The following is a 27,269-nucleotide window of genomic DNA, read 5'->3' on the forward strand; positions in this document are numbered from 1 at the left end:
TCACAGAGAAATCGTAATGATTCGTACATCTTTTCTAAGTTTGGCTAATTCGTATGTTACCGTACGACTACACTCGTAAGAATTCGTATGACTTTCACAAAAGCCAGTGATGTTTGTTTCCATCTAATATGTGACAATTACTTGCTTCTGTCACACAAAACAGCTTCCTATCATGTTTACACACTCTACTGATCGATAAGGTTTAGATAAGGGGTTTGGGTAAGGGCATAATATTAATAAGCATGCCCTTGACACCTCGCACGCGGAACTCGCGCTTACATCCGCATTATACATCCGGGCATTTGCATGTGATGAAATCGTATGAATTCATACAAACAGAATCTTACGAAATTATTCAAAATTGCCATATTGTAAAATATGTAGGGCCTTCTATGGTTAAATATTCTTACGCGGTTGTATACATTTATAGCTCTGCAATGGTGTGTTTGTGTCACTCTGCAAGAACACAGCCAAAACGCTATTGCACAGCCAGAACTGATACGACTATCACCCCTGGAGTCGCGAGTTCCAATCCAGGGTGTGCTGAGAGACTCCAGCCAGGTCTCCTAAGCAACCAAATTGGCCCTGTTGATAGGGAGGGTAGAGTCACATGGGTTAACCTCCTCGTGGTTGCTATAATGTGTGGTTCTCACTCTCGGTGGGGCACTGGGTGAGTTGAGTGTGGATGCCGCGGAGAATAGCGTGGGCCTCCACACGCGCTATGTCTCCGCAGTAACGTGTGATAAGATGCGTGGATTGATGGTCTCAGATGCAGAGGCAACTGAGATTCGTCCTCCGCCACCCGGATTGAGGCGAGTCACTACGCCACCACGAGGACTTGGAACACATTGGGAATTGGGCATTCCAAATTGGGGAGAATATAAAAATAAAAAAAAGAAAAGAGAGAAAAAAAAAAGATTTAGATTATTTATTGAACATGCCACGCAGAGAGAAAAATAAATCACACATGCAGGATACACTTGCTCTTGAGTCATCTAAATAATTAATACTAAAATACCTACTGAGAACTTTATTAGGAACACCTGCACACCTAAGATTATCTAATCAACCAATCATGTGGCAACAGTGCAATGCATAAAATCATGCAGATACGGGTCAAGAGCTTCAGTTAATGTTCACATCAATCATCAGAATGGGGAAAAATGTGATCTCAGTGATTTTCGACTGTGGCATGATTATTGGTGCCAGACGGGCTGGTTTGAGTATTTCTGTAACTGCTGATCTACTGGGATTTTCACGCACAACTGTCTCTAGAGTCAGAATGGTGCCAAAAACAAAAAAACATCCAGTGAGTAGCAGCTCTGTGGACGGAAACGCCTTGTTGATGAGAGAGGTCAACAGAGAATGGCCAGGTTCGAGCTGACATAAAGGCTACGTTAACTCAGATAACCACTCTGTAAAACTGTAGTGAGAACAGCATCTCTGAATGCACAACACGTCAAACATTGAGGCGGATGGGCTACAACAGCAGAAGACCCTGTTGGGCACTTTAGTAGGACCATAGTGTTCCTAATAAAGTGCTCAGTGAGTGTATTTCAGCATATTATGACCCTCTGCATTGAAAAAATCTAAATGATCAAATTAAGTCCTCACTTAACCAACACAAAATGGGTGTCGTTTTAAAGATAAGAAGCTTTGGCTAATAGGCAGATAAGCAATATGACCAACTCTTAACAAGTACTTTTTAATTTACTGACTGAAGTGTTACATTATAACTTATGAAATACGATTATGTACTATACACCATACTGTCATACAGTCAAAACATTGCACAGATCGCAACCGCCATGGGGTATATAACTAACTAGCTTTTCTGAGTGGGAGAGGAAGTGTGCATTGTCACCCTGGCCTCCTTTGACATATGACAGAACAGGAAAGTATTTTCTTGTTGTGTGTTAAGACCTTCATTGTTTAGGACCACATAGAAACAAAAACTCTGGGTGGGCTCAGAGGGCCATAGGGGAGAAAGGTGAAGTGAGACACTTGTTATATTCTGACACAGATGGCCAATGTCACACACTCATACTTGTGGGGGTCGCCAAATTGCAAATAAATCTGCCAGTCTTTCCCTACCCCCACTTCCATCCAAATCAGTCCACTACAGTTCAGCTTCAACAAGACCAAGTTCATGATGACATGAACCAGCACTTCAAAGAGATCCATGCTTCCTAACCTCCTCCGAGGTGGCTGGGTGTTGCTTTTCACCTCAGCTCAGACTCCTCCTGGCAAGGGTGGGACTCTCCCTCCTTCCCTCTGCCCGATTTTGACTTTGATCCATAATCCCATGTTGGAAAAGTGCTCCTGTTCCCAGCATTCCAGACAGGAAAAATACAGCAATGTCAGATGTGTGGCATAACGGCATCCAGCCCGGGTTACAATGGAGCATCAAATGGGTTGTGAAAGAAATCAGTGCTCCCATGCACACTAAGACAGCCACCAATAAAACAGGTTCCTGTGGTAAAGTGCTAACCCAGATGGGACAATCAGAAACGAACATGTCATTAGAATAAATAGAGGAAAATGATGAACAGAAAGGAAAAAGCATAATGAAGGACTGACATTATTAGCTATGGCTGTACAGTACCTCTCAAGGGGTTGGATGAAAACTGAAATGCGGGACGTATTTTGAAAAGGTGGTTACGGACAGAATAACCTCATGAAATATGATTGAGTCATACTGGTACAACTGGTACAATGGTGAAACATTACTGCAAGGCAGGTGTTTACTTCCTCTTTTAGTAAAACCCCTCAGTCAGCTTAATGAAGATTTGAAGGGTCACATTTAAGGCTTTTTTTTTAATTTAAACAAACCCAACTGGAAGAATATCCTTATAACAGTGGCGAATTCTCAGGGCCAGCAAAGCCTTCTCTGCTGGCCTAACATGCCAAATAAATATTTTTCATCCTTTCATTCTCCATCACCTTTTTGCCTATGTACAGTGCATCTGGAAAGTATTCACAGCACTTCACTTTTTCCACATTTTGTTATGTTACAGCCTTATTCCAAAATGGATTAAAGTCATTATTTTCCTCAGAATTCTACAAACAATACCCCGTAATGACAATGTGAAAGAAGTTTGTTTGAAATCTTTGCAAATTTATTAAAAAAAAAACAAACAAAAAAAAAACAAAAAAAAAACATCACAAGTACATAAGTATTCACAGCCTTTGCTCAATACTTTGATGAAGCACCTTTGGCACCAATTACAGCCTCAAGTCTTTTTGAGTATGATGCTACAAGCTTGGCACATCTATTTTTGGGCAGTTTCTCCCATTCTTCTTTGCAGGACCTCTCAAGCTCCATCAGATTGGATGGGGAGCGTCGGTGCACAGCCATTTTCAGATCTCTCCAGAGATGTTCAATCAGGTTCAAGTCTGGGCTCTGGCTGGGTCACTCAAGGACATTCACAGAGTTGTCCCGTAGCCACTCCTTTGTTATCTTGGCTGTGTGCTTTGGGTCGTTGTCCTTTTGGAAGATGAACCTTCGCCCCAGTCTGAGGTCCAGAGCGCTCTGGAGCAGGTTTTCATCAAGGATGTCTCTGTACATTGCTGCATTCATCTTTCCCTCGATCCTGACTAGTCTCCCAGTTCCTGCCACTGAAAAACATCCCCACAGCATGATGCTGCCACCACCATGCTTCACTGTAGGGATGGTATTGGCGGTGATGAGCGGTGCCTGGTTTCCTCCAGACATGACGCTTGCCATTCAGGCCAAAGAGTTCAATCTTTGTTTCATCATACCAGATCATTTTGTTTCTCATGGTCTGAGAGTCCTTCAGGTACCTTTTGGCAAACTCCAGGCGGGCTGTCATGTGCCTTTTACTGAGGAGTGGCTTCCATCTGGCCACTCTACCATACAGGCCTAATTGGTAGAGTGCTGCAGAGATGGTTGTTCTTCTGGAAGGTTCTCCTCTCTCCACAGAGAAACGCTGGAGCTCTGTCAGAGTGACCATCAGGTTCTTGGTCACCTCCCCGACTAAGGCCCTTCTCCCCCAGTCGTTCAGTTTGGCCAGGCAGCCAGCTTTAGGGAGAGTCCTGGTGGTTCCAAACTTCTTCCATTTACGGATGATGGAGGCCACTGTGCTCATTGGGACCTTCAATGCTACAGTAATTTTTCTGTACCCTTCCCCAGATCTGTGCCTTGATACAATCTTGTCTCTGAGGTCTACAGACAGTTCCTTGGACTTCATGGCTTGGTTTGTGCTCTGACATGCACTGTTAACTGTGGGACCCTATATAGACAGGTGTGTGCCTTTCCAAATCATGTCCAATCAACTGAATTTACCACAGATGGACTCCAATCAAGTTGTAGAAACATCTCAAGGATGATCAGTGGAAACAGGATGCACCTGAGCTCAATTTTGAGTGTCATGGCAAAGGTTGTGAATACTTATATACATGTGATTTTTTTATTTTTTTTTATTTTTAATAAATTTGCAAAGATTTCAAACAAACTTCTTTCACGTTGTCATTATGGGGTATTGTTTGTAGAATTTTGAGGAAAATAATGAATTTAATCCATTTTGGAATAAGGCTGTAACATAACAAAATGTGGAAAAATTGAAGCGCTGTGAATACTTTCCGGATGCACTGTATTTTTAATCGCTTCCCACTCTTAATTTATCTACAAACAAACAGAGAAAAACTAAAAGTTTATCCAGTCAGAATTTATTCCTTGATGCTTACAAGTGAAGCGTGACAGCTGTTTCACAAATCATATGCCTGAAGCCGAAGCAGTGTGTGAGTCTGAGCACCACCCCTTCAGGCCTTCAGAATTTCCACAGAATCCCTCAACAGTGCAAATGAATGCGCATCTAATGTCAGATTGTCAGATTCATCAGCCAACCAGATTGACTTATTTGTTCTTGGTGGGTGTGATCTTTATGTCCCAGTCGAGGCCTTCTAGCTGGCCTTGAGTGACGCAATCACGCTTTAAGTAATGTACATAATTTGAAAGTGAAGAGGCGAGATCTTGCTGAGGAGTCAGCTGTCACTGCTGGTGTTGCCATTGAGAAAGAGATCCTTATGGATTTACAAATCTGAGATGTTCTGCATGACCGTGTGATTGCTTAATTTATTAAACGGGAAAGGAGGGCTGATTTTCACCTCAAGCAATTGGTAAGTGCTTTTTGCATTGTTATAGCAACATCAGGAGTTTTCTAAGTGTAAATTAGGCTGCTTGAGCATTCAGTGTCAGATCAAGTTTTGAAAAGTAGTGCTACGCTCCATTCAACTTGGAAAGTCGGATCTTACAACTTCCTACTAGGAAAAGTGCAATGGAATGCATCTTGAAGTCAGAATTACAACTTGTAGGCTCGTGAAGAAATTCTCAACTCCGATTTCGCCAAGATGCAGGGGCATGATGTCACACAAACATGTCGACACTCAGGGAGATATACAAAGAAAGTGATAAACATTCTCTTTATTAATATTGATAAATGAGTTCGTTTCCACATTACATGATATTAAAGCTTGTTAAACAAGCGGCTGCAGAAACAGGTGTATAAAACATTATAATCTCTTTTGATAATCGTACACCTGAAGCACACATGCTAGCGCTGCAGCATTGTTTATCAGTTGGGTTGCTAGGAGACATCTCTAATGAGAGTCAAACCCCTGCTAAGCTAACAGGAGCGGGGAATGGAATGCATTTATGGTCGGAGATATCAAGTAGGAATAGCCCACATCCAACTTGAATGGAACGCAGCATAATCGTGTACCCTGACCAAACTAAATTTACTGCAAGCAACATTTAAATCGCAAATATTATTAGATAGATTTTTCCAGGTATTATAGACCTCCTTGGTAGAATCATATGAAAAATTATGATTTTTGAATGTCTGTTCGGTAGACGTTCCTTTCACAAACAGTCATGCTGCAGTTAAAATTAGGCTCGCTTGAGCATTAAGTGTCATTTCAATTTCTGGCTTTCGTGCGTGGACGTGTTTTTAAAATGCCAATTGTTATTACTAGTTAGCTGCGACATAATGTATGATGCCCAAAGGCATAGAGTGTCTTATTCATTGTGAAACTGTGTTTTCTTAATGGCATGAATCACACTGAAGGCCTAGACTTTAAATGCATGGCCCGCCACTGCCTTATAATGACGCTGAAGTATTGAAGATGCCATATAAATCTAAAAGAGCTTACATAGCTTTCTCTTCTTAACTGCCATTCTTTCGTTATTTCAATTAATTTTAAAGTTTTTGACAAACAGCTTGAACCACCATGGATTATTTGAAGTTATTTGTGTGTATTATTTGTTGATATTCACCATACAACCTCATAGGGCAAATGTGTTATTCATTTGTAGGTCTGAGTAATAGAGAGCAGCGATCCCGTGTACTGTATATACAACAGATGGCACCAGTTTTATTAGAGGTAACGCAGAGCAGGAATCTTGTTGCCATGGACGCAATGTGTTCGTATGAGTGGCATGCATGCAAGGGATCAACTGGATTGACCTCCTTGCTCTCGGGTTAACAGAAGCCATGTGTGTATCTAGTTCTCGGTGCCTCTGTATGTGTATTTTTGCGTGATTTGCACAAGAATATGTTAGCAGCATGTTCAGGAAGGCTTAAACACTGAGATTCACTCAATGGTATCATTACTCACCCTGTGGGAAGGAACAGAAGGAAGAGAGAGAGAGTGTGAGTGTGGTACAGCTTGTTGAACTTTGGCTCCTCCTGTACTGTAGGCCTCATGTCTCATAAAAATTGCTCTTGCCAGCCAGTAAACATAGAGTCCAGAACCCTGTGTTTATCCAACATGCATTCACTATGTTTGTTTATCCAACATGCATTCACTATGTTTGTCCTTGAGTGTAGTATGTAGTGGAGGGTGGGTGGAACTGCCATTCAAGGACAGTATGCTTCAATTTGCAGGTGTTTTTTGTTTTTCTTGTTTTCTTTTGTGTCAGAATGTCACAGATGCCATGTAGACTTCTTCTCACAACTGTGTGTCTAGGGGGGCTCAGATAGTGTTAAGACTGTGTTATTTGATACACATACTTGGCTGGTAGACAAAATAGACGACATGTGGATATTACAGCGAGAGAGTTAGTGAGAAAGACTTCCTGCAATATTATTCTCAGAACAAGGCAAACAGAGGGCAGTTCTAGTCCTGAAAGCTAGGGGAGATTTCTTACACTAAATTAACGTCAGTCAGGCAGACAGGAATGAAGCCGTTTCATCATTGGCTGCCTCACTTGCTTTTACTGTCTCTCTCCATTTTTTTTCTTTCAGTCTAATTTTTACTTTGCTATACTAAACATGTTTTGTCCTTCCCCTTCTTCTCTCTTTCCTATTATTTTGTACTTTCTTTTAAATGGGGAAAAATATCAAATGAAACAAGTATCAACTGAATGAACATGATATTACTTGTTTACAACATTTATTATGAGGTAGAGTGTTATGTAAATCAGAATAAAAACAAAGAGGTTCTCTCACATTTTGATATGCAAATGCTTTAAACACTAACATGTTGAATGATAGTTTGAAGTTTTCACCATAAGATTTAAGAAGGCACCATATTGTATGTCAGATGTATACAGTCTGAATTCACTGCTATAGTGTGCAGTGCGATTTTTAAATATGACATTGTAGCCCCAAAAATGTACAAAAACATAAAAAATTATTTGATTTTGTAGGAGTATAATGCAGTCTTACTCACTAGTTTACCCACACTCAATGTCCAGACTGTGAACAAATGTTCTACTGTTGTATGAATAAAAATGTATCTTTTGCAGTCTAACAAAACACATCTGTCGAACTGTAAATTTAAGTAGCCATGCAGTACAACACTGTAGACTGAACAGGATGGTGTTAATGATAGTATCTCGGGTGACTATAACATGCGATCTAACAGTTTGTCTGTCCAGATTTGTGACAGTGGCTTTTAACTTGTGTCTTCATGCCTGGCTTGAATGTTCAAAAGACAAAAGTCTTTATAGTAGGACTAGAGGGCTGACAACTGAAATATCCTACACTGTCTGCATTCGTCTGAGCCAAAGTCCACCAGTGGAATTTCTTCACCATTTCTTCTTCCATGCTCATAATCTCTCATTTTGTCAGACAGGAGACCCAGGTGACCATGTTGGACACACTGTTTGGTAGTACTGCTCATGCTCATTGGCATGACTTGTGGAAGGATCCTGGGTGTTCTGCAATAAATTCTGTGTATCCTGAGGGGAGGCAGATGGATAAATTCTACCACCGAGGCTGCCATTTTCAGCCTTTCGGTCCTTCACTAGCCCATGATGCCTTTCTGCATGTATGCCTTTTCTATGTAAGTCCTGAGTATCTCCTCTTTTGTGCGTGTGTCCGAGGTCTAAACCTCTGTGTTGTGCAGTTGACGGATGATGATTATGTGTTGAGTGTGTATGTTTATGTGGTGCATGTGGCTCAGACTGCAGTTTCTCAAGATGTGGCGGTGTGTATTCCTCATACGAGTCTGAATGAGAGTGTTTCTGTGCAGTGTTGTTTCTCTGTAGGCACTTTCCCTTGATGTCCTGCCCACGGAAGCCTCTTAATTTTGGGCTCCAGTGTTCCCTCCATTGTAGGGCCATCGTAGTGCGATCTGCGACTAATCGCTGCTCCTCAGGGACCCAGCTCCGCCCACTTTCCACTGCACCAATCAAGAGGAAGGTCCGACCAACCTGAAGTGCAGGGCAGCCACAGCTTAGGTCTCGGTCCGGAACCCAGAGAGCCTGAAGGCCTCGTTTTACGTGTGAAGAACCCATGTGAAAAACTGATTGGACCAGCACAGAAAACTGCCACCAGGGGCCTGAACGTTCCTTACCTTTCACCTGCATCTTCAGCACTGAGATAGAAGTATCACATAAAACAGGAAAAAGGAAGTTAGATGAAATGAGATTATGAGTAATTACAGCCTGATCTCATGAAAATTATGAGACTGTGGCAACATTTTTGCAAAAGGATATTACGGGGTTCATTTAACAAATCACTGCAGTTTCGAGGTGAAATGTCCACTGAGGGGCACTAAAAGCGAGTTTAATGTTCTCTCAAAAAGATGATGTTTTTATGGTTAATGCTCCTTGGAGTTTAAAATAAAGAAAACTCACCTCCGTAACCTAAACCTTTAACCGTAACCTAACCAGTAGTGTCATAAAAAGCAAGTCTGAAATGATAGAGCACTAACCTTAAAACCCTCACTGGTTTTTGTAGTTTTAAATAAACAAAACCAATGTCTCTAACCTAAATCCAACATCTTAACCTAACTGATAGTGTCATAAAGCAAAGGTGAGGTGAACAAATCTCACGTAATTTTACGTGCCCCAGTGCAAAGAACCTGTCGGGCCCCCTCCTTTGGGGGCCTCGGTCGTTTTTCATCGCCCGTCGGGTCCCAGACCGTTTTTATGATTCTTGTTGGTTTACCGTCGCGGGCCCCCTCTTACCTCAGGCCCTAGGATGCAAACCCCAGTCTCCTGTGTTCTTAGTCCAATGCTCTATCAATTGCACTACCACACAACTTTATTATGTTTGAATAAGCTTGTAAATGTAGGTGGTTATGTAATACAAGAGTTAAAACTTATCATCTTTCAAATCATGCATTATAGTAAAAGTGTCCCAATCTCATAAAATAGTATTGTGTGGGGAACAGAGCAAAAAGTATGTGATAATTAACTTTTAATCTGCCGTTTTACTTGTGATTTGCATGAAAGTGAATAAAACTTATTGTCCTCTAGTGTTTATTTCACAAGAAAACTGCAGCGATATGTAGGAGGCACGTAAAACTAATTTTGCTAAAATTTAGTTACAGTAATGTGGTTCTGTGACACCAGGTTGAGTAAATATTAAAATTAAAGGAGTAGTTCACCCAAAAATGAAAATTACACCATAATTCACTCACTCCAATGTGAACGAGCGTCTCTCATCCACTCATAAATGTGCTATGGATGCCAAGATTTAACTTAAAAATTACTTAAATGCGTGTTGTTTCTTCCCTAAACCTATTGTACATCTTCAGAAGACTTGGATTATGACGCACGAGCCGCATGTACTACTTTTATGATGTGTTTGGGTGCTTTTATAAACTTTGATGTGAGGCACTATCAACTGCCATTGTATTGAAAGGAAGGACTGGAATATTTATTAAACATCTCCTTTTGTGTTCCAATTCAGAAAGAAAGTCATACAGGTTTGGAAAGAGGGTGAGTACAAATAACAGAATTTTCATTTTTGGGTGAACTATCCCTTTAATTAAGCGATAAATGGCTATGATCTGTCGAGGAAATGCTTAAATGTCTCTTACAAATGTTCTGCGGATAGAGTTAGTTTAATAATGATTTTGGGAACCTCTGTTTAACTAAAAATATTAAGTTACAGTAGAAATGTTATTACTTGATTGCATTTAACATTGTGAGGATTTTATCTCAAGCACACCTGCCTGTGGTGTTAAGGACGTACCATAGTCCTTGAGACAGTATGTCTCTAAATTCATTCTGACTTTAGCTTGGGAGGGTGGACAGTAAGAAAGACACTCTTCGCCTGGTGGTGGGGGGAGAGAAAATTACATTATAATACAGAAAAATACATAATTTTTATTTAACATTTATTTTTGATTAGTAGAAACATTAATGGACCAGAAAAAAGACCACTGAATTAGTAAAAGTCTGTGTTGGTTTCTCCAACGAGCTAGAGATGCCATGTCTATTGTTCAGTAATGTAACTGTACAGTAATGTTCAGTAAACAGATCACAGTAATCTGTGTGAAATCAATCAGTAGTAATGGACGGCACTTAGTTAAAGTGCTTCCAAAGATTTTAGCATAGCAGCTGCAACAGGTATATATTACCATAATTTGGCAGACTGTAAAATATTCTGTTGCTGCCAATAGTAAAATATGTTTTATCTATAAAGAACATTTCTACATCTACCCATGTTTTTTTGTTTTTTTTCATGCTGTCTGCTGGTCACCAGTCCAGATTTCAAGATATTATCACACTGAAAAATATTTCATTCATTCAGCTTTGCTAATGCTCTCATTTGAGATGCAATTAGCCCTTAAGGGAAAAGGGGGATGCTTTTTTTTTTTTTTTGTCTTATCTGTGTTTAATATCAGTAGGTCAACTGTTAAAATCTGACAGGGAGTCAGAAGAGTCTGGTGGGTGATACTTGCTTGTTCACAGTGGAACTCCTTTTGTGATTACAGAAAATTGTGAATTGACACTTTCTACACTTGACTATGAGCTTTGTTCAGATAATTTTGGAACCAGTTCCAAGTATTTCTGTGGTGGACAAATATAGTCGACATAGAGTGATCTACTGTAAGAACTACTTTACACAGATCAGCATGTTCTGACACTTCTTTGGGTTTAGAAAGCATACATTTACAGGGGTTAGAAGGAATGCTACTAATATATTCCTCTTTCCATACTGATAATTAGATGTTTTTTTTTTTGTTTTTTTTTTTTTAAATCCCTTAATGAGAAAAGTCAGTCCTTTATTATTTCATGATTCTATCATTATGATAATTGTTAGTGGTGCTTGCACCATTAGTGCTCAATGTGTGACATTGATAAAGAGAGAAATGCTTTTACTGTTCAAACTTATTGATTGCCTGATAGATAATAAAATGGGTGCTTAAATCCCAATGACTTAGATTGATGGAGGGACCTGAGCCATATTCTGGAACCAGAATACCATACAGAGTTCGAGGGCTTTAGACTTGGGCTAGTAATCACCCAGTAAACCTGAACATTATTAACAATGCTATTTGTCAAACCAAAAAAAAAAAAAAAAGGATTATTACAGGTTTAATACAAATTAAGCTTAATCTACATCATATGTGGTATAATGTTGATTACTATAAAAAATTATTTAGACACCATCCTTAAAAAATAATAATAATAAAGTTACAGTGAATATTTGGGTTTAAAGGCAGAAATGTATATTGTGCTTTATGTTTATAAGAGCACTTTTTATAAAAAACACACTAATTCTTCTGTTAAAACTTTAAAGTAGTCATTTTCTGGTTTTAGGGTTTATGGCATTAGTCATGGCCACAAATTTTAAAAAATGGGATATAACTTTACACAGAAAAGGTTAGTAAGTGATTTTATCCCAGTAAAATCATGTTAACCAACATTTTGTTTATGTCTTGTGGCTATACTTTTGAAAGATTGAGTATTTTAACATTTACGGATGCCCCATTCACTTCCATTCTAAGTGCCTCACTGTAACTTAGATTTTTTCCTTTTTTTCTTTCTTTTTTCCCCCTATTTTTTCCTTTTTTTCCTTTTTTTTAAAGAAGGGATGAAATAAGTCAAAAGTAAATTTTTGTGGTTATCAGCATTATGCCACAAATGCTATTGATTGCTTAATTTATACAGTATTTTCAGCACATATCTGATCCACAAGTGGGCAGTAAAACACAATTGATGAGCTAAGTTCAGAGTCCTACTTTTGATCACACATTAACTGTGTACATAGATCAGAAGAAAAATAAATAAACAAATTAAAGATAAAGAAAGACAACCAATGATTGCTCACATGAGAACAAAGTAATATATTGTGCCAATTGCCTTACCAATGCTGTACTGGGGCTGGTAAACTGGGGTGGGTGGTGCTACCTCCTGAATACCTGAATGAACAACAGACAGAGAGAAATGGGAAGGGGGTCTCATTAAATTACAGCAAGCAGTGACAAGTTTATTTGTGTTCCTTTCATTTTGTCCTTCCTCTTTTTCTCACCTCCACTGTGGGTGACTCGGTCTAAATCCTGTGGTGGCTCATTAGGGCATAGTTGCCATTTGTAAGTGTGTGTGTATATTTTTGGATGAGCGAATGGGGACATGTGTGTTATGACTGCAGCTTGCCCCATTGTCTCTTAGTGCATGCACCGCTCTTGTCTCACAAATGCGTGTAGGTTTGTTACAGTGTGAGTCCAGACAATTTTGTGCATGTGTGTGGTCTTTTTTAAAAGCCAATAGGGCCACCTATCAGTACACTCTCTGTCAAATACATACACTTACTGCCTATGATAGATCTGCAGTGCCAGGTCAACCATATTTTACCCATGCCCTCTGTACTTCTGCCCACACCTCTGACACAACTGGGGCACTGACACCTTATCCCCCCCCCAACTTTAAACTCCTCAGCTATAACTCATATCAAACGTCAAGGGCTTGATGCTTCAAATGCTTCATTAAAAAAATATACAGGTTTAAGAGGGGGGTTTCTGGCTGGAAAAGGGATAGTTCAATTAAAGTGAATGATGAGTGAGGCTAAATTCACTTTTAGTGTTCCACAGAAGAACGTACTCAAAGTCATATGGTTTTGGAACAATATGAATAAATGATGACAGATTTTTTTCTTTTGGGCAAACTATCCCTTTAATTGTAAGTGTAAGTGGCAGAGTTTGCTAACGTAGGCCTGAGGAAAACTATTTGTTATAAAGTATTTGTTATAACTGTATAAAGTACAGTTGTTGCAAAATATGTTATATAAAGTTTAACATGGATAACATGAGACTTCCTGTTCTATGTTATCCAAAAGAAAGACCCCCCACAAATCTTCGAGTGTTGTGCTAATAATATCTGATGTCTGGCTCACTTTCCCTGTGATAAATGACGGCTGCATTTACTGCTCTGTGAGAGGTTGTGAACAGTCCTTTAGTGTTAGTTATGTTTTTAGCTGTGGCTCGCCTTTGGTGGAGGAAAGATGGGACCTCACGCTATAAATATCCATGTTGATTCGATCCATGTAGAACAACAAACAAGCTCTTCTATCACTGAGCCGTAACCCTTGAAGAATTATGTGTCTGTCATGCTGGGTGGTACACTAACAGGTCTGATTCTACACCATGACAGGTGTCACTTTTCATACGTGTCACCTGAGTAGAAATATAAAAGCATCTTTGGCCCCTGTGGCTTAAGCCGTTATGTGAACTCAGATATAAAAACGCAGCAGATTCAATGGATTATCACATTCTGAAACTACCACAAGAACAATCGTGAGTGAAGCACCTGAAAATCCAGGAAAGGTGATTGCAACGTTGATGCAAGGCAAGAGACGCCACACGAGAAGTTTTGGGATTTTGTATGGAACAAGTTATTCACAGGAATGAGGGGAATGTGTTAGGGTTTCAGTGAGAGGCTTCTACTAAATCCTTCATAAACAAACAGTAGTATGACTATGATGCAATAGGACAATGATACTGAGTTCAATTATACAACAAATTAAGCAATTTTGTTGAACTGAGTCAAGAACAGTCGAGGTAAAAAAATTAATCTGAAAAACAAAATGGCATATAACAGATGCCAGTCCTTGTTGTGGCCAACAACTCTGTTGTTCTATTGTTCAGATTACAATCAGAAAATAGCAATGCATTCTTTTCAGAAAGTCTGAAAGGAGCTGTAATACTCACGGATGCATGGTCGGTGGGGAGACTGGCCTTGCTTGTACCCAGGGGCACAACGGTTACACCTCTGCCCTATGACCCCTTCTCTACATAAACACTGCCCTGTGGACTGGTTGCACCAATGGCCCACTGCACCCATGGGATGGCACTGGCAAGCTGGGGGAGAGAGAGAGAAAATAAAAGGATGAGAAGACAGAGGCACATGATTAAAGATTAGTAAGTGCCAAAAAAAGAGCAATGAAGAAAGAACAAGATGTGTTAAAGTTGAAAGAAAACAAATGCATTAGGTAGAGATGAGAGACAGTGAGGTGAGTATACTATGGACCCTTTTTTGGTTCCCATTTGCTCAACAGTGAAAGAAAAAATCCACTATTGCATTTCCATGACTTTTGATTAAAAAAAATATAAAAAATAGAGAGCAATGGATTATGGCAGTCAGAAGAGTGAAAGACGTCAAACTTACTGTCACTCCTTCAACAGCTGTTTCAGAACTTTTTTATATTTTGTATACACGTAAACATGTTGATATTGTATATGACATGCATGCTTAAGCATGCAGTGTAAACTGATGTTATACTGGGACATTGAATAAAATGCTCTGTGAGCATGCCGTACACATGAAAGCAGTCAAAGGCAAGTGTCAATGCACATTCCAACACTCATAGTGTAGCCATAACATAAACACAGTCTATGCCGCCTTTCACAGCCACACATCTCAGACCCCACAAATGGCAAAGATAAAAGAAAAAAAATTCTCCATTTGTGGAAAAGGAATAATGATTCACACACTTACATACCAGCTTAAACTGGGTTAAAACATCTTGAAATATGATTTCCACACACAACATACAGACACATCAATTGTTACTGACATTGGCAGGCCTTGCGGTGGCTGAGTGGTTTGCTGTGGTCACGTGTGTATCCGTTCTGGCAGAACTGGCAGTGGCGTCCTGTGGTGTGGTGCCGGCACTTCAAACAAATGCCTCCACTGACTCGACCAGACTGTTGATACACAGCCATACTGAATCTACACTTCGTAGAGTGACCATTACATTCACATGCTGAGAGAAAAAGAAAAAGATGAGGGCAGGAAGAGGATTGAAATACAGAGAATGGGGAAGGAAGGAAAGCGAAAAGAAAAAGACAAAATTATAATTTGGCATTTTAAATGATCAGATAATGCAGATGTTAACACTGCCTTAACATAAAATTGTGCAGTAATGAATACACCAAATTATCTTCCAGTAAGTAAATAGTGGTGAATCATTCTAATCCTATATAAAATAGACATCCAAGCACAGACAGACAAACAGACACACACTTATAACTCACGGACGCACGGGTGTGGTTGGCTGGGCGTGGCCCGTTGCCATGGCCGATCATAAAAAAATTGCTCACAAACGTCACAGTCCGGTCCAGATGTGTGATGTTCACACTGACACACTGCACGTCCCTGGTTGTCACGACGACAGCGGGAGGCATGGCCATTGCACTTGCACCTGCCTCCAACCTGCAAGTCGGAAAGGGAGAGAGGTGCTTTAGATGGAGTGTAAAGGGCAGATGGGGTGAGTTGATGTGTGGCCTTTTTTCTTGATTTAGAATGGGACTTCTCCCTCCTTCCATTGTTTCTTCTTCTCCTCAACTCTCGGCCCTTGGAGCCCTGCTGCTCTGTATTTACAGACCAATCACATGTGCCATCCTGGCACGGCTTCCAACTTTCCTTGTTGTGGCTCCTTCCCCTACCTCTTCCCTCTTTACCTTGAGATCCCATCTCCTTCCGGGTAACATTTTGGCCACTTTGCTTTTGCTCTTTATTTTTTTCTTGACTACTTCCCCAAATTTCTGATGTTTTAGCCCCTGTTTTTTTCTCCCCAAACCGAATAATAGTGTTCCCCCTTTCTCCCCCTGCTCTCCCTCTTAAGGCACGTCCCACCTCATTCAGTTTCTCTTCTTGCTTTTTTATTTTATCCATTGACAGGTGAAATACTATCTTTATGTCTGTAGCAGTAACCCAGTCTTGGAGCCCTGGACTGTAGTCAAAATCTGGTGAGGAAGGACGTCCATCCAAAGTTGAGAAAGCCAGCACAACACTTCCACGGTGCTTCTGCAGAGGTCTGGGATCTGTACACAGTGGCTCTGTCTCTTGGTGCTTTGTCAGAGCAATAGACTGGTCAGGAAGGCCAAATGTTCCCATGCAGTCACTGGAATAAAACTGTAGGGGCCGCCAGCTCCGGCCAAAGTCCATTGACTTTAAGATGGAGATGGAGTAAGACTCCACTGCCTCCACTTGTTGACAAAACTGAAGACTAATGTAAGTGATTTCAAAGCGTCTTTCCAGGGGAACTGTGAAAGTCCAATCCCCGCTACTCAAGCCTTCGGCAGCTGTCCAGCATGTCAGATTGTGGGGGTTATGAAGATCTGTTAAGGTGCTGATATTCGTCTTGGGTCCTTGCTGGAGATCTTCCATGATCACAGGCACCCCGTAGGCAGTATTGATGAATTCAGACAGGCAGTGGCGTGGACGGCCATCCAAATGGTAGCAGGGATCATAAGGAGAGGTCCAGCTGAGAGGAGATTGAGAAAGGAGAGGAGAAAGAAGGGAGAGTTGGAAGAGGGTGAAGAGGACAAGGTGGAGGAATGAGAGGGTCTGGAAAGGAGGGGAGTGATATCTGGACATGATGTAATCAAGCCTGTAACAGTAGGGCAGGAGAAAAGAAAGACAAAACAGCAAATTATATACGAGGTCCCATAATAAAAGGTCACAGGATATTGATGGATTTACATGACATTTGAGTGAAGCCAAAAACAGATGATAGCATTGCGATATCGATTTTCTGAGACCACATCACTTGTGCCACAGTTAAAAACATCCAGCTCATGACACTCATTCGGAAGGTTCTAAGTATACCATTTTACACACATAATCCAGCTAATTAGTGGCCTATTTGTCAGCAGGGTTCCTCCCTTTATCTGGTCTATGTAAGTGTGTCCAACTTAATGCAGCTTTTAAAATAAATTAATCTTGACATTTCAAGTCCATAAAGAAGGACAGGGGCAGTTGAGTGTTTAAACATGTAGAGATTGAAAGAAATGATGAAAAGCATGTGGAGTAACCAAAATTCCAACCCCATTCCCATTAATCATATTTATGGTCATCATCCACTCTTTTTAATCTAAACCTGGCCAAAGCAGATGGGGAATTGAGAGTGGAGAGTGGAAAGGGGAGATGCAAGACAGAAAGGACTACTAAGATTACTGTGTGATCAAGTGAAATGTAATACTCTTTATTGTTATGTTTAAAAAATGAATAAATAATAATAATAATAATAATAATATATAATAATATATATATATATATATATATATATATATATATATATATATATATATATATATATATATATCTTTTTATCTTAATCTGTCCTTGTAGGAACCCCTTCTGTTCCAACATGATCATACGGGAAGTCGGTATTTTGTGTCCGAATGTTCCAGTACCCTAGGATCGGCCACATTATGCCAACTCACTAACAAGCACCATATCCCTTAAGACATTTTTGCACTGGTTTAAGCAGTAGCGGTTCTAGCTTGTATGGCGCCCTGGGCAAAACCCGCTTCAACACACACCCAAAGTTGTTGACCGGGGGGGGCGAAGTTGTGAACCGGGGGTGCCTCCCCCTCGTGTCTCGTGCCACCCCCCCACAAGATGCCGCCCTGGGCAACTGCCCATGTCGCCCATGCCATTACCAATCCAGCCCTGGTATCCAGCATCAGGAAGTAAACTCGTTCACACAATTAGTGACGAGCGTGATTTGGAGGTTGCATTTTCCCACCTATTAAATTTTTACTCCACTGATGGTTATGTTTAGGTTTGGGATTTGGGTTGGTGGGAACAGGGTATAAAATATGCATTCATCTTCGCTGAATTACATCCTGTACTGAAAACAACTAGCTTTACAAATCGCTTTTGGCACCCCTTTGTGGACACTTCACCTGGAAAATGGAGTTCACACAGGCCCATGCGCCCAACAACACTTACCGTTTTGGCCACAAATGTAATCATTAACGTAATCATTTAGATTACAATTTCAGGCAATGTAATCTGATTACTTTTGGGTTACTTTTTTGCATTTGGCATATTGCATATTTTGATGAAAATCGAATCATTAAAATTTACAATTTTAAAGTACCATTGAACACGCCTAAAATCTAACCACAATTTGCTATTTGTCAGTTAAGGAAAAAAACAAAGGTGCTTAAAGAACATGAAAACATGCATGAGACAATCGTCACACACACAGTCTTTTACAGAAAATTTCCAATAATTTCCAATTTAGAGGTCATGTGTTAATGTGACCTTTTTGAAAATACTGGTAAATTTTGCTCTGGCAATTTTCCTTAATGTGAAGTTGTATCATTGCCTATAAATTTCCTTATTAATGGTATGCGTGAACAGCACATTTGGTACATTTACCAGTAAAGGCAACCCAGCAATTTTCCTGTAATTTACCTGGTTGCATGTGTGAATGGGGCTATAGGTAACATGCAAGTATTTTTCACATTAAGATCATTTTTATATAGGAAATTTGGAATAGGGATTGGACTTTTTTTTTTCGGCTTTGAAATCAGTAATTAGTGAATGTCTCTGTGTTGTAGAGATGTATGATTTGTACCTCCTCATAATTATTCATGAGAAGGTGTGGCCTCAACCTATGACAAGTTATTTTTCTACTGTCCTGAGGCATGGGCCAAAGTGCATTTTTGGTGCAAAAGAACAAAGTTGCATGTGAACAACACCTCTGACATTTTTGTTTGCAACGTGTTTTTACAGAAGACAACATGTGTTTTGAATAAAAAATGTAATCATGTAATCCATAAAAAGTAACTGTAATGTGATTACATTTTACAATTATTTTGAGAAAAAAAAATTCTTATTTGTAATTTTCAGTTTAGTTCAAGGTGATTTAATCAAAAGATTTTTTAATAACTATTCAATAAGTGAAATGATAGCAATTGGGGTAAAAAGCCCCCCTGTTTCAGGGGCTGAAGGTCCCAGTAAAACACATTGTTTTTCTGGTAACACTTTTCAACAAGGTTCTATTTGTTAACATTAGTTAACATGAATTAACAATAACAAATACTTATTAAGCATTTATTAATCTTAGTGCATGTAAATTTCAACAGATACTAAAAAAAGTAAATCAAATTTGTATATGTATATATATACAACATTGTATATATACATTAGATAATGCACTATGAACTAACATGAACTAATGATGAACAACTGTATTTTTATTAACTAACATTAACAAAGATTAAAAAATGCTGTAAAAAATATATATTGTTAACTTTTTGTTCATGATACCTAATTCATTAACTAATGTTAACAAATGGAACCTTTTTGTAAAGTATTACCATTTTTCTTATGTGGGGCGATAGATTTGTAATGAAGAATGTTCAAAGTGGGCTCAACTTGACTGATCTCATAACAATGGAGATTAATTTGTTTATAGAATACTTGAGATGTTATGAAATGGTCAACATGATCACACGGGAGGTCGGCATGTTATTTCCGATAGTTACGATACACTAGGATCAGCAACATTATGCCAACTGACGGACTGCCGTCCATGTCCTCACAGACATGTCTGACATTACCCCTAGAAAATGGCGCTCACGTGTGACCATACGCCCAAAAACACTTACCGCTTTGGACACATGGGGCAGTGTTCCGAATTTCGGTAAGTGTACGCTGATTTTAGATGAGGAAATGTAGACCTACTCTTTCCGATCTCACTGTGAGATCAGTCTGGAAATGGTGCACCCTGAAATTAAAAGGAAATGGTGCACCCTTTTCTGAAGTGATTTTTTGTGAGTGAATGTCTTAATCTGTTACTCAAAAAAGCATCTTGCTGTCTCAAAAGTATTTGCATAAATTGACAAATTTTGCCCTACAACTATTGTCCCTAATTTTACACTATACCAGTGTGAAAAGAAATAATAATTGAAGGTTGTTTTAATTAAAATGCTTTTTTTTTTAAAGGTGGCAAGGGAGCCTTTTACCCCAAGTGTGGTTTTTTATTATGAATTTTTATTAAAACAACCTTCAATTATTATTTCTTTTCACAGAAATTATGTTGCTCCATCAATATTTGATTTAAAAAAAAAATGTATTTTTTCAATCTTGATACACTTTGTGACAAGAAAAAAAAAGCTTATTTCTCTTAAGGTGTGCCTTTAGCCCCATTGTACCCTAATATAATTACATTAAATCCATTACTACCCACCACAGTCCCTGAATATAAATTCCAAATAAAACTGTGTCAGTTTGAGATTGCAAATAGCTATATATATATATATATATATATATATATATATATATATATATATATATATATATATATATATATGTATATATGTGTGTGTGTGTGTGTGTTTGTGTGGGAGAGGGAGAAAGAGAGAGAGAGAGAGAGAATGGAGGAGGAAGTGAGAAGGACAGAGAAATGAGGGGATCTACACTAGGATTAGAAGATAAAATAAAGTGGCAGATTTATAGTCTGAATGTGAGCAATGCATATTCAACTCGAGCCTTCATTCAGCCACTTCCTTTGGCAAGACAGAATAATCCTGAACCCGCCTGGCAGATAGTAATGAATATCTCTGTCCTCCTCTACTTGGCCTGATGACACAGCCTGCTTATTTATCTGTTTGACACCACAGAAAGTTGCAAAATCTCGCCTGCAGACATGAGAAACAATACATTCACTTTTTCTTAGACAGAGTGATATAGAGCCCTGACAATTTATGGGTTTAAGAGAAGCAGGCATATAGGTTGAGAACTAAAACTCTGCAGTTGTTGAACTGTTGGAGATGCATCCTAAACAAACATAACACTACTGTGTCTCCTTAACATCTGCTCAACGCCACTCTCCCTCTGTATCTTTGTGGTGAGTCACCTGCCCTCATAATTCTGAGAATATTCCTAAGTGTTGATGATTGATGATATCCTAACAAGCGTTTGACATTGACAGCGAAGTCAGCAGGTATGCATAAACGACCCGGTAGGAGAGTCACGAGACTAGTCACCGGGCTCAATTAGCCCATAGCTTGAAATATGAGGACCCCCAAGGGACTTGAAGGTCAAAGAAAGCGCACTGAGGGTGAGAGGTAAAATCTTCCCTCTGCCTCCTTTTGCATATCACTGTCTCTTGTTGTCAAATTCACTATCTCCATTGTTTTGCGGCATTTTATGTTTTTATAATTCTTTTAAAATATATATTGTATAAAGCATTTTGCTCTGAAACATCGCCTTGTGCCTGCCTCTACAACACGGGAGTTAATGAACGGCCAACAGTGAGACCATCCAAACTTCTCCGCCGTAGCGCATTCCCAGGGTCCGTTGTGTGGCTCGCGATCATTCCACACATGTTGCGACGTGCCCTGGGGAGAACTGAGAACACTGTGAAAAACTCATAGGCATTAATTGATCTTTTAAATAATTGAATATCCTGTTACAGGAGGCTGCAATGAATCTGAGGGCGATGCGTAACACTGTAAGTTGGGAAAGTGTTGAGGGTGTGGAGATATCCACGGCTGTGGCGGGGAGGCAGAGAGGAGAAATGCGGGTTTCGAGCAGTGACTATTTGATATTGGTCTAGACTACTCTTCGCATGGTTTGCAATTGTCCTTGGCTTTATTACACAACTAATTAAACATAGCTCAGTTGCACACTCTAGATGAAATGATGCTCATAGGAATAATTCACCAAAAAATGAAAATTCTCTCATTATTTTTTTACCCTCATGCCATCCCAGATGTGTATGACTTTCTTTCTTCTGCAGAACACAAACAAAGATTTTAAGAAGAACATCTCAGCTCTGTAGGACCTCACAATCAGTAGCGGATTTAGGCATGGACGACATGTGCAGTTGCCCAGGGCAGTGGCGGTGAGGCAGCAGGAGGCACCCACACATACACTTTGGGGGTGTGTTGAAGCACCATACAACCCCCTGGTTCAAGCTGACAGAAAGGCTACGGTAACTCAGATAACTACTCTGTACAATTGTAGTGAGCAGAATAGCATCTAAGAATGCACAACACTCAAACTTTTAGGCGTATGAGTTACAAGACCATGTCGGACACTTTATTTGATCCTAGTGTTCCTAATAAAGTGCTCAGTAAGTGTATATATGAGTTTGAGTTTTTCAACCCACTTCTTAGGACAAATTCAGACATGTTCAGCGGCCGCTTCAGCAACACGTATGTAAGACCCTAGATAGAGTTTCCACAATTTGCCTTGCTCTTTCCATAAATTCACACCCGACATTGTAGGAGAGCTGCTAATTGTCCTTTCCTGTTTACCAGAAGCTTTGAAACTGATCCGACCCATCTTCATATGTTATCACTCAGTCAAAGGTAAATAAGCGGAACAGCCTTTTTTATGCGAGGAGACATTGTTGAGGCAGCCTTGACTGATAATTAGACGGATAATTAGTAGCCTAAACAACACATACTGTATATGTTCCTCATTTGAGCAATACATTTGTATAAATATATTATCTTATCGTGTCTCTAATATAGGCTAAAATATGCTCACAACACAAAAATACTGGGACCGAAAAAGAACGTGAAGTCAGCAGAAGGCTACCGTCTCTAATTTTAGTGGACTTTTTTTACTCTCGCGATTAGCCACGTGTGAACCGAAAGAATACCCGATGACAACCTTGAGAATGACACTGAGAGTTCCTTCCTCGTTAGCGGGTCTTTTAGTCTATATCCTTCAGATCTTGACGGACAACATGTATTATGGGGAAGAAAAAACTTGTACAAACGATAACAGCATTTTCCAGATCAGTTTCAAAGAAGCTGTTACAAATGCATGTTTGATGAATACTTGACTGACAAATAAAAAAGTTGATTAATGACAACAACAAAAAAGATCTGTTTTTTGCTATAGCAAGCATACAACATGAAATAAAAATCAAACCGACATATACATTTATCGTAGGTAAGCTATTTGTTAAAATGCAATAGGCTACAGAACTTCATAACGCATACTTTAAAAAAGTTATGTCAAACTCTTTCATTGTCTCTCGAAAATGCAATACCTGTCAGTTTCCTCGCGCAGTGCTGCTCTTCACGTCCTAACTTTGAACCCTTGGGATTGTTATCGGACAGATGAAAAAGATTTGGCCTGCTTAACACATTTAAACATTCTTGTCATGGACTACAGCCAGTCAAGCTATTCCTTGAGATAGGCCTACACGTGGGATGCACACTCAAACATGACTGAAATTAACGGATTTAAAATGCATGATTTATTACAATTAACTCCCTGTCCACCATTAATCAATCATTGTCTGCTAGAGGCATCGCATTTTCCTTAGAAGAATTAGAACATGACGGATAGTGCAGAACACGCGAATTCAGCCAAAATAGTTGATATTCTCTTGTGCATCCAAATGCACAGATAGGCCTACACACTCTCTCTCTCTCTCTCTCTCTCTCTCTCTCTCTCTCTCTCACACACACACACACACACACACACACACACACACACACACACATACACACCTGTTTAGTCATGCCACAGCTGCGGTTAAAACCTTGTTACTTACAGTTATTTTCCAAATGGTCATCATACATGAAGTTAAACACATTTTGGTGACGTGGGGACTGTTGTACACTAACGGCATTCTCTGCGTGTATGCTATCTTGAACCAAAGGTCTCCATTTGTCAGACACAACCCTCGTCTAGGTCTGGGACCCTGCAACAACCCAACCTGATGTTGGAACATATCGGTGTGAAAAAAATAAATAAAAATAAACGAACAAGGATATATAGCTATAATGGGAGAAAAAATTAAATAAAATGCTGATGCCCTATGGGCTATTTGTTATATATATATATATATATATATATATATATATACACTTTGTCAGACATGCATGACATTTCAAGGGCTGGTCAGGGCTGTTTTTAATAATTGTGGAATTTGAATCATGATCTATGCAGGTTTTCTGAGATCTAATTCGAGCAACCAAGACAGATATTAGACTACCTTTTGTGCTTTTAACGTCTTTGCATAAGAATGTTCATAGTGCGCCTAAGTCATAACTCTAACATATGCCTAAGGGATCCAAGCATGGATGCATACATGTTTGAATGGGAAAACACATGTAGGCTACAGAAGACAGCGGCACGGAGAGAGAAAATGGAAAGGAGAGACAGATCTCTCTCTCTCTCTCTCTCTCTCTCTCTCTCTCTCTCTCTCTCTCTCTCCCACGCTATGTGTGCCCTGGCAGTGAAATCACGAAATTTCCCTGCAGGTTTCGCATAAATGTTGAAAAACAGATGCACGTGAAATCGTCGTCCGTGATTCTATGCTCCAGTAATGCCAAGCACAACATTCCACGATGAACCTTAGGTGGAACAATTAGCAAAGGGGGTTTCATCCCATTTAGCCTTAATTAAACGTATAAATAAAAATTAACCATATGTTTAAGAAGTTACACGAGATAATACATCATCTTGTCCAGCACGTTGGGGCAATAGCTGTCCTGTAGGCTAGTTAAAATCCAAAGCCCACGAAAAAGATAACTGATCGCATGTCTTTCGAGATTTCCTCTGAATTCAATATTTCCACTATAATTTGAGTTTGTACATTGTGCAATGAGATTTAAGTCGTATGGGATATGAACTAATGCCAACCCTATAATGATCGTTTAATGACAAATTCTGTTTTATGGAGCTGTAATTACAACCATTCGTGTTTATCAGTTGACCCGACATATGTCACAGTATAACGAGACACAAGTGCGCCCGCAGAAGGAGAACGGAAATTGCATTTTTGTACTAAAATAACGGTTTCGCAGCTGGCCACCTACATGGCCTGAAGCTGTTATTTTTGGGGTTTACACCCCCCTCCCCCAAATAGGCCCCAAATAGGCTATAGCCTGTTTAGCTTGATTAATCATTAATCAGATGAAAATTATTTGAAATTAATTATTTGATGCACGTTTGTTTATTGGGCCCCTTAAAGGGGGTTGCATATAGCCTATTTAACATTAAACGATCGTAATGAAAACAACATTATTCTTAACATTCTTACTTTTGGAGGAGAATAGCCGAATACATCCCATTGCTTAATGTAACATAAATAATGTTTCAGAGTTGCTTTGACATGATTTGCCGTGTAGGCTGGCTATGCTTAGACGAATGATCTCATTATCCTTAAATTACGCATAACCTTCCGGCAGAACAATTTTGTACAATTCACATCCAACGCATCCGCCACTGACCGGTAACGATTGCTAACTATGACACTCAATTCAGTTACGTTAGTCATTCAAAAGGACCATGTTTCCCATCACTTTTTAGTTATTTCCTTTGGGAAAGGTTTTGCGCTTAAAAACGTTAAAAAATGAATAGTAGGTCTATAAGATATAAATAACAATATTTTGATCTGATAACAACAACAGTAAAATGTATCAAACAAACAATAGGCTAAACATCGTCCTAAATTAATAATAGCTCATTATTATTATTATTATTATTATTATTATTATTATTATTATTATAACAATAATAGTAGGCTAATAGGCCTAATAATAATGAATATATTTGTTATTAAGCCATTTTTATACTGAAAAACTTGCTTCAGGAGAGGCTATTAAAATACAAATGTCTGCAATCTGTGGATTATGCAGTTTGAGTGAGCAACAAAATAGCTTATTGTGTGACAGTAAATCACGATATTGTTTTTAACTCTTGAATTGTTTCTTATTTGAGATCTGCAAAAAAAAATAACATTAAATAGATTATAGCCTAAATGTAAAATAAATTCACTGGTTATATGGATACGTTGAACATAAATGAAAACCCCATTGTGACTAATATTATAATATTGTGGACGTGCTTGGATCAAAAATATGACATTTGATTTAAAAATCATATATATATATATATATATATATATATATGATTTTTAAATCAAATGTCATATTTTTGATATATATATATATATAATAACACTTTGATTTTGACAAGACATTCATTCCACGTAATTTATTTTAAAAGAAAACGTTTCTTTTAGTGCACTTCACCATCACAGATTAAACTGATCAACTAGTCAATGTGTGGTTCTAAATTTAAATCTTCTGCCACCAGTCCTGAACAAACCTGTTTAAATACAGCGACAGAAACGGGCAGAAAGGTGCACACAAAAGAGCAAAGTTGAGGTTATGCTACCTACCATGTGCATGTCAATGCGGGTTGCAGCCGCGTCTTGATTGAACAGACAGATTCTCAGACGGACAAACGCACATTAAGAACTCAAGCTCCAGCTGTATTCAGTGCGCCGCGACAGGGTTACGTATCGCCCTGACGTCAACTCCTTCACACACACACACACACACACACACACACACACACACACACACACACACACACACATGTTGGTGCAGCTATCATTATGAGGACTCTCCATAGACATAATGATTTTTATACTGTACAAACTATAGATTCTATCCCTAACCCTAACCCTACCCCTAAACATAACCCTCACAAAAAACTTTCTGCATTTTTACATTTTCAATAAAACATCGTTTAGTATGTTTTTTACGCGATTTGAATTATGGGGACACTAGAAAACCACATTTATAGCATAATACCCTTGTAATAACAGTTTGTAACCTAAAAAAATGTCCTCTTAAACCACCCAAACCCGCCACACACACACACACACACACACACGTTGGTGCGGCTACCTTATGAGGACTCTCCATAGACTTAATGATTTTTTTTATACTGTTTATATATATATATTATATCCCCTATCCCTAACCCTAAACCTAACCCTCACAAA

At 39.2% G+C, this 27,269-nt stretch overlaps 1 protein-coding gene across 3 annotated transcripts; it reads right to left on the reverse strand.

Annotated features, from left to right (window-relative positions):
- Positions 1 to 7,406: 7,406 nt before the first annotated feature.
- Positions 7,407 to 26,743, reverse strand: ntn5 (netrin 5). Of its 3 annotated transcripts, none has more exons than XM_051724116.1 (7): positions 26,658 to 26,743; positions 15,736 to 17,093; positions 15,276 to 15,464; positions 14,410 to 14,559; positions 12,571 to 12,624; positions 10,449 to 10,529; positions 7,407 to 8,841 (listed from the first exon to the last, which is right to left on the reverse strand). In XM_051724116.1, exons 2-7 carry the CDS (start codon positions 17,078 to 17,080, stop codon positions 8,090 to 8,092), a joined length of 2,571 nt encoding a protein of 856 aa, XP_051580076.1. In that variant the 5' UTR covers positions 17,081 to 17,093; positions 26,658 to 26,743; the 3' UTR covers positions 7,407 to 8,089. The 3 variants fall into 3 exon arrangements, with proteins under 3 accessions (XP_051580076.1, XP_051580083.1, XP_051580090.1); XM_051724123.1 differs by lacking the exon at positions 26,658 to 26,743 and adding an exon at positions 24,021 to 24,094; XM_051724130.1 differs by lacking the exon at positions 26,658 to 26,743 and having other exon boundaries at positions 15,736 to 17,386.
- Positions 26,744 to 27,269: the final 526 nt, after the last annotated feature.

The sequence above is a fragment of the Myxocyprinus asiaticus genome, chromosome 2 (assembly GCF_019703515.2).
Source record: "Myxocyprinus asiaticus isolate MX2 ecotype Aquarium Trade chromosome 2, UBuf_Myxa_2, whole genome shotgun sequence".
Taxonomy (NCBI): domain Eukaryota; kingdom Metazoa; phylum Chordata; class Actinopteri; order Cypriniformes; family Catostomidae; genus Myxocyprinus; species Myxocyprinus asiaticus.

What these genes read in the sequence shown, in the direction of transcription:
- ntn5 (XM_051724116.1), bottom strand. Translation starts at nt 17,080, where the DNA reads ATGTCCAGATATCACTCCCCTCCTTTCCAGACCCTCTCATTCCTCCAC. An exon ending in CCAACCACACCCGTGCGTCC is followed by an intron (nt 15,465 to 15,735) that starts GTGAGTTATAAG and finishes TTTTTCTCTCAG; the next exon opens with CATGTGAATGTAATGGTCAC. An exon ending in CCAGCCCCAGTACAGCATTG is followed by an intron (nt 10,530 to 12,570) that starts GTAAGGCAATTG and finishes CCCCACCACCAG; the next exon opens with GCGAAGAGTGTCTTTCTTAC.